The 8,367-nt window shown below is 38.3% G+C and overlaps 1 protein-coding gene across 1 annotated transcript in view; it reads left to right on the forward strand.

Moving 5' to 3' along the window:
- Positions 1-6,237, forward strand: part of LOC115415449 (1-phosphatidylinositol 4,5-bisphosphate phosphodiesterase beta-1) — a 142,187-nt gene extending 135,950 nt beyond the window's left edge. Inside the window, 1 exon segment of the mRNA XM_075353460.1 lies at positions 4,209-6,237. Within this exon segment, the coding sequence (XP_075209575.1) occupies positions 4,209-4,427 (219 nt within the window). The 3' untranslated portion in view covers positions 4,428-6,237.
- Positions 6,238-8,367: the final 2,130 nt, after the last annotated feature.

Below are 8,367 nucleotides of genomic sequence, written 5' to 3' on the forward strand. Positions count from 1 at the left end.
GTGTTTGTGCCTCAGCAGGCAGGGTAAAGGCAAACTGCACATGCACAGACACACAAACAATGTGGTGTGCAGACTGTCCCACCCCTAAGTAGGTCATGCGCAGTGCAGAGCAGAGGAAGAGGAGGGGGAGGGGGGGGGGCTAGCTGTGGTGCATCTTTAGCCATCTGGTTATGATGTGCTGGATGTCCGCTCTATGAGACCCACAGAGAGAGTGAGAGAGAGAAAAGAAAGAAAGAAAACGAGCGAAGAGAAAGGAGGGAGAGAGGGTGGCATGTTTCAGAGAAGGTGACCTTCAGATGCTGTAGCAGATTCTGTTGTACGCCTCAACATGTTGGAAACAAGGAGCACAAGTAGAGCAGCTTTTACTGTGGTCTGGCACATTTAATTCTGAGGCACATTCACTTTATTGTACAGTTCATATGTGCCAACAGGTTATTGGGAGTGATTTACATTCAGTGAAATTATCAGGGGAGAAAAAACACAAAATGGAAAAGAAATGTGTAGACTATGCATGAAGTATCGTAAGAGGTCAAGGTTAAGAACTCGATAACGTGTTGAAATGTGCAGGTTTTAGCTACAGACGATTACATTACATTCTTGTTTCTGATTGGTCAGTGACATCCTGTGGTCTGTCATTTCCATGGGTTGCTACACACAGTCCTGACCCGAGAATCTAAGAGGCAACTTTATCTAGCGGAAGTATTATTTTCAGATCAAGGAAATTATATTTTATGTCAATATTTTATGTCAAATTATTGATTTGTACAAATAGTTGTGTAATAAGTGGGAGTGTTTACATAACAGTACTGGAATATATCAAGTAGTTTTCCAAACTAATTTCCACAGCTTTTTAGAGGACACAGGGTAAATATGTACCATATGAGAAGTATTTTCTATTAACACCAGATCTATCGTAATAAAGATTTATAATTTAGTTGCAGTTTAGGTTTGAGTTTATTCTTTTCAACAACACATGCCACAATGCTCAGGTTATTTTTGTTAAAGGTGCAATGTGTATGACTTAATGAAGCTTACTTTCTATTTCAAATGGTTGAACAGATTGTTCTTGGTCCTAAAAAATACGACATTTCTGGACTTACTCTGTTACCTATAACACCTTCACACTGATCTCTGTGGAGAGCACTAATGTCAGATTTCCTGAGAAAATACAGTGGATGTGATATTTATGTTTGCTCCAGATAAGTGCCTCTGTTCCTCTGTTTTGTTCTTCTACACCAGTAATACTGTAAATCAGGGGTGTCAAACTTATTTTAGTTCAGGGGCCACATTCAACTCAATGTAATCTCAAGTGGGCCGGACCAGTATCATAATAATCTATAAATAATAATCCAAATTTTCTCTTTGTTTTAATGTGAAAGTTAAATTAAATTATAAAAACGTGAATAACCTGAACAACCATGTACATCCTCAAATATCTTTTTAAAAAATAATTATGTCTTGGTTATTAATAACACATTTTACAGATCACAGTGGATCTACAAATGCAGAAAACATTCATTAACAGGCAGAGTATTGTTAAAATTGCACATATTCTTAAGACTTTTCAATTTCATATTTGTTCAGGTTATTCACATTTTATTGTGAAAGGATAGTTTGTAAATGTAATATATCATCATATAATTTTACTTTTTTTCACATTTAATTAAACAGAAAATGTGGAGTTGCCATTATATAATAGGTTATTTTGATATTATATTTTACTTGAGATCACATTGAGTTGTATGTGGCCCCTGAACACCCCTGACTGTTAATATTTCAGTGTCAGTTTTGCACTTCTGAAATTCATGCCTTATGTTTGACACCCCTGGTGTACAACATTAGCTCCACACACCCCAATACAAACTGCATGTGGAAGTACAAGTAACAGGATGAAGATGCCCATCGCTTCATGAACTGATTCTGAATGTTTTAATTGTTAGTAACAAAAAATGTGCCATCACCTGCCAAAATAAGCCTAGGATTTGAGCAAAACATTTGACTGTTAATGATACTTAATGTTATGGACTCATTTAGGTGCAATATCTCCATCTTGTCATAATGTATGCTGTTTAATTCCAGTGCAGTTTGCGGTCCAGCAGGGCATTAGAGTGCTGTGGAGCTGAACACTGTGGAAGTGTGGCCTTTGTTCATGTTGCTTTGCAGTACTCTCAAATGAAATGGATGTGCCATCTCATAACGTGAAGTGGTTGAGAGAGCAGGAAGGCAGCTCTTGACCTTCATTCTGTCTCCACTTCACGACCACTTCATGGCTTCTCTGCAGATTTCAGCTTGACTCTATTGATTATTGATTGAAGGCTGAGAGAATTCAGCTTTGTGTTCAGTACCTCTGTCTATAAACAATTTATAATGCTTGTATTGTGGTCCTTGGCTGTTTCCCTGACTCTGGCATTTTTCTTTTCACTTCTGAATTCGTTTGGTGAGAGGGCTGTTTGATTAATAAATCCACTCAGACAGAATATGGATCGCAGACAATTCCTCTCACAACTTGCAGGTATTTGTGATCTCTCATAATGCTGATGTGATGGTACGGAGCTGTGAGACTCTGACACCATTCATCTTAGCAGCTTTTCTTTTAATTACTGCTCTCCCGTGGGAACCAGGCGGGTAGTTAAACAGAGAAATCAGCATTACAGCAATTATTGGCTCACAATGAAATGAATACAATCTTGTCATCTGTAATCATTGGGGGCGTCTATGCCTGGGAGAAAACAGCTACTCCTTTCTAGGTTTCAATGAGGGACATGTACACGGTCTGTCTCAGTAGGATAAATGTCCCATTCAGTGTAAAATGTCACCCCCCTCCCAAAACCACCCCCATATCTAACAGTCATGGAAAGGCCTCTACATCGACCTATGTTCTACCTGTGTGAACTGAACCCCCTAAGGACTGTCAGACTTAATACATATTTAATTTCATTACAACATCATGAATAAATTATATGAATTAGCTTCAGTTTTCAATTTTCTAGGTAACTTCAACTTATTAGCCACTATTTTTCAATCATGCCACAGCAGTTTATTACACTTTGATTAAATTGGCTAATGTCACTTTCTATCTATTAAAAAGCTAGTGATTTTTAAATATATTTTTTAATTTTATTGATTTGTTTTTTAATTTTACATTTAACGTCTAATGTTTCTGGTTGTGGTTATGGATATCTGGCTGAATCTCCTGGCTGGCAGGTCTTAAAAAAATCAGCTTCCATTTGTCAGGACAATGTAACAATAGTTTCATTTGATTTTATTATGAACAAATTTGGCCGCAGTCAAGTGATATCAAATGAATAACTTTGAGCCCAACACAAAAAGTCAGGTGATAGTCTGTCACGTCCAGCTGTTCACAAGACCCAAGTAACACACAATAGACAAAACCCAAGGAAATTAAGGAGGTATTGTCATTAATTTGACAACGCATGCGCTGCAAATACACACATAAGTAAAAACAGAAGCATCCTGCGAATACAAAAAATGCTACAAATAGACAACAGAGGCAAATAGTACAAATACACATGATAAAATACAAAAAAACACTGAAAATGCAAAAAATGCTGGAAATATGCAACATGCACAGAACCACACAAGAAATACACAACATGAGCAAACACTGACAAATGCCACAAATACACAACACAAGAAAATATAGGCACACACTACAAATACAAATAAATACTGAAATGTGATGCAAGCAGCGCATTTCAACATATATACTCAACATTTTACATTTGGCTCATTGTCCAACATTTCTGACTTGTGACAAAGCTCTGAGCAACAACTTTTTGTCACTCTCTGTCTTCCTCTGAATCATACTCACTGTTGCTTCTTACAGGGTGTTTCAGTGTTTGTATGTGCTGTGTGTTTGCAGCACGTTGTCAAATTGATAATGTTTTCTGTATTTGCATATGTTCTCTTCAGCTGCTCTTTCAGCCACTACAGTACTCTAAATCAGTGCGTGGTTGTCAAGTACCTCTTTTTATTTATTGTTTTTTATGATTCTCCATTGACATGTACTTATTTGGCACATACAGGTATTCACACACACATTGTACATTTGTTCATATTTGCATGTGTATAGTAGGCTCATTGTCTTACGTCTATATCTCTAATAGATCCGTTTTCTCAACAGTCATCAAGTACCACTTAATGTGTAAATTGGTGGCTCATGCGTCCTGTGTCTACTTCCTCTACAGTTACAGAGCGATCTGGACCAGGAGTACCAGGACAAGTTCCGCCGGCTGCCTGTGGAGATCCAAGAGTTTGTTCAGGACAGCAGCAAGACCAAGCTTAGCGACGACGGCGGAAACCTCGTATCTTCCTCAACCTCGGAAAAGCTGAACCACAAGGCCTCCCAGTCGGAGGACGACATGGAGGAGGGCTCGTCGGAACGCGTCTACGACACGCCCCTTTAGAGACGGGACTTTGCTTCACACTGGGACTCTGAATGGTGGATGTGTTTGTGACCACAGAACTAGGATGAGACTGCTCCAGCTTTGGTCCTAATTCTAACCAATGGGAGGATTAGATCAAATCTGAGCCTGGATTGGTGAGTAGAGGTCCGCTCTGCATAGAGTGCAGTCCTTGTCCAGAAAACATGTAAATAGTACTTTTTGTGTATTTGTATGTTACCTGTATGTTGTCGTCTCTTTCGGTACGGCCACAGGATGTGTTACAAAGCACTAACTATTTGCAGGAAATAATTTACTTGAACTATTGCACAGAGAGAGTAGTTTCTTTTTCTTATTTTGTATCATTATATTGACAGTAGTGGTGGTCAGTAAAGGTGTGTGGTGCCAAGGTATTGAATTCACTTACAGTGGTCGTTGAAGTGGAGTCAGCTCGTACTGTAAACCAACCACTGCATATTCAGCCTTTAAAGCTTCCATCTTTATACGATTTAGAGTCACCCCTACATATTTGCACTGAAGGCTCACTACATAATTATGTAACCCTTACTTTAACCCAGAGGCACTGGTGGCTTACTGGTTCTCCATTTTGTTCTCACAGAACTAAGCCGATGTGTTGCTGCTACTTTGTTTTAATATCCATCAGTTTTTTTTTTAAAAAACAGACAACTTTGTGTAGTTTGTATGATATTCGGCATGATAATTTTATGCACTGCTCTGTCGTTCTTGTATGTGTGTGGCTAGTTTCTAACAAGTTTGCGTTGTTTGTGGGCGTTCAGGCCCAGAGAGGATTAACTGAAGAGGGAGTTTGTTGTAAAGTATCTGCATGTATCTGAACAGCTGTAAATGTTACCTTGCTCTAGAGCAGAGATGTTTATTTAATGTAAATCTATTTTCTTGAAAACAGTAGACCCAGTGGCTTGATACATCACTACAAGTAAATGGGAATTAAGTAAAGATTCACCTAGAATCTGATAGTCAGTAGCTGGCTATAGAGGTAACAGATTGCACATTGAATTCTTTATCCCCTGAACTAAACATTTATACAGAAGTAACGGATCCTGCTGTAGTTTTATAGAAGGTGTCTTCCTCTTTTCATGCTCATTGTGTTTGTATTATGTGTCGGAGCAGATATCCACAAATACAAGAAGTATCTGCCACCCAACAACAGTCGGTTATAGTTTTAATGAGGAAATAGTTCAGTTATGTTTTGAACAGGCCCAGACTCTCAGTTTGTAACTGTTGAGCACCAGCGTTAATCTGACCTACTGTAATGAATAGCTGGACTGTTTCCTCTTTGACATGTGACGTACTCATATGGACATTTTTTTTCTTTTCTTTTTTTAACTTCCTAACTGTCCAGTGCCACTTAATGCCATTAATTTTTTTTTTTATTTCTTTCTTTAAAAAAGTTGAAGGATTACCAGATCTGTAAGTACAAATTACTTTTTAAAAAGATGACAGTTCATATCGATGTGAGAGTCCTGTGCCTTTGAATAGGTTTGCCTTGTTTGATGTTGAATGTGTGAAATGCATCATTGTTTAAATTGCCATCATATTATATCCTATTCTATTATATGAAGCTGTCTGATATTAAATAGACTGTGTGCACTTTTTAGTACAGTACCACTACTGAGTAATGCTTGTGATGAGCAGTATTTGAAATGTGTCTCATAAGAACTGCGAGGCATCCTTCTTTTTTGTCTTGAAACCAGTTAATTTAACAGTCCCCTTCTCATCAACCTAAGTGTATGCACTCTGGAAATGTAAATGTATGTATGACATAAAGGATAAAACATGAAGTTGATAAAAAAAATATATAGTGTAAAGGGAATTTGCCTGTAATTAAAAATAAATGTGGCTATTATTGTACTTTGCTGGAGTAAAGTCTTTTGAGTTGTCATTGGTCAACCCGGTGTTGTGTTTTTGTGAAGTTTAATGCCATTCTGTAAACATTTGGGTCATTTATTCATCATTTTTTGTTGTGTCTTTTGTTGTGTCTGGTGTTCCATGAATGACTAATCTTCCTTTATCAAACAGCCCCTCAGTTTTGTCATGTTTTTTATTTCTTTATTCACCCTAATGATGGGTTCACTTTTTGTTTGCATTCACATTTGTCTCTTATCATCATCTTGTCACGCTTTATCATGGGATTTGTTATTGAGATTTTCACTGTTAAACCCACAGTCTTCCTAGCAAAGTATAGACACGATATTTATGATGAAATAGCGGCAAAGTATCACCGACAAGTATAAACCGTGTTGCAAAAAAGCCACGTTTCAAGCAAGGAATAAAGAGGAAGTGGGTCCTTAGTGGATGTGTGTGGTGGATGTATAGGTGTGTGGGGGTGTGTTTGCCTGTGTGGAATGTATGTCATACTGAAGGGCAGGTGGAAGCGGGGAGAAAGCCTTGATGACCTACTTCCTGTCATCTCCTAGGTAACAGTATCTTTGAACGGATCCCAAGAAGAACACGTTTTCGAGCTCCTCCATGATTCAATCAGAGGTCGCCACTTACTGTACGACTTTTTTTTTTTTTTTCTTTTTCCAAGGAAATCACTTCTGAAAACTTTGTGTGTTAATGTTTACACAAGACAGCTCATGTCTTAACTAACTGAGCATGAATGTGTTTTTTTATGAGATGTTTACACACACACGTCCTGGGTCTTAAAAGTAAAATCCAAATCCAATCAGTGATTTTCTGTTTGCCTGTCACACTTTCTGACATTATTAACGAATGCACACGCTATGTTGTGCACTTTGTTTGCAGATGCATTAATAATAGCACGTAATAATTTATGCAATCTGTGTGCAAACAGATATGTGTGTTTGTCATGTGCCTGTTGTTTTCTGTGTGTAATAATGAGTATGCGTGCATTTGTCGCTGGTGAATTTTCATCTAGTGTGTGAGACTACATAAACAATGTGTCCTTCTCAGTCTCAGCTCCTCAGCAGAATCCCAACAGGCATCAGGAGATAAGACAAGCCCGGTCGCCCATAACAACCGCTGTGACCATTCAGAGGCCTCCATGCATACCAGCAACTAGGAAGTGAGCTAATTAACCCAGAGTTCAGGACGGAAGGAGAGCGGCTTTTTAATAAGATTCTCTGGGTTATATAAACAGTTACGCCCCTCCAAACTCTCAGGAATATTATCACCCTGCGTCTGCCCATCTGCTGTGGGATAAGGAAGAGGAGGTGCAGGAGGAGGAGGAGGAGGAGGAGGAGGTGTCTGGTAACTGGGCTTTAATGAGGCACACCAGGACAGCAGAGGAGAAGTGGACCGCATCTGAAGAGGTACACTAAACAGACACATACATGAACTCACAGGACGTAGACTTACTACTAGTACTACTCATGAAGATCGTCACGGACTACTTTTGATCCTTGGCCCTGAATCTAATCTGAGCCCTTTCCACTTTGCCTCAAATATCCTAATCCAGACCCAATGTAAACCTAATCCAGTGCTAATCCCACATTTAAGATATAACCCTAAAGTGATGTTACTCTTAAACCTTGCCTTAGTATCAAATTCTGACCGTAATTCACATGTTATCTTCGAGTCTTAAAAATGTTTTACGATGGAAAGAACAGTCAGTGCATTTGCGTTGGATGATTTCTCTTGACATTTTTTTTTTTTTAATCACATGGTTTTAACCCCTAAAGACCTAGAGCTAACCTTTCCTCAGGGATTTATCATTATTTATTGGAATATGCCCTGCATTTTTCAGGGAAAATCATATATTTTCCCATATTAAATCCCACTAATCATGTAGATGTTTATAAAAGCTGAGAGTAAATTCGATATTTGTTACATCAAAACAGGAAATTGAATAAAATGTGAAAACAAGCGTCCTCTACCACTGCATTGGTTTTTATTGGTGAATCAATATTGCAGATGAAGATAGTGTTACCACGTTCACTATGGAGCCTGTTAACATCCAAAC

Source organism: Sphaeramia orbicularis, chromosome 24 (genome assembly GCF_902148855.1).
Source record: "Sphaeramia orbicularis chromosome 24, fSphaOr1.1, whole genome shotgun sequence".
Classification (NCBI taxonomy): domain Eukaryota; kingdom Metazoa; phylum Chordata; class Actinopteri; order Kurtiformes; family Apogonidae; genus Sphaeramia; species Sphaeramia orbicularis.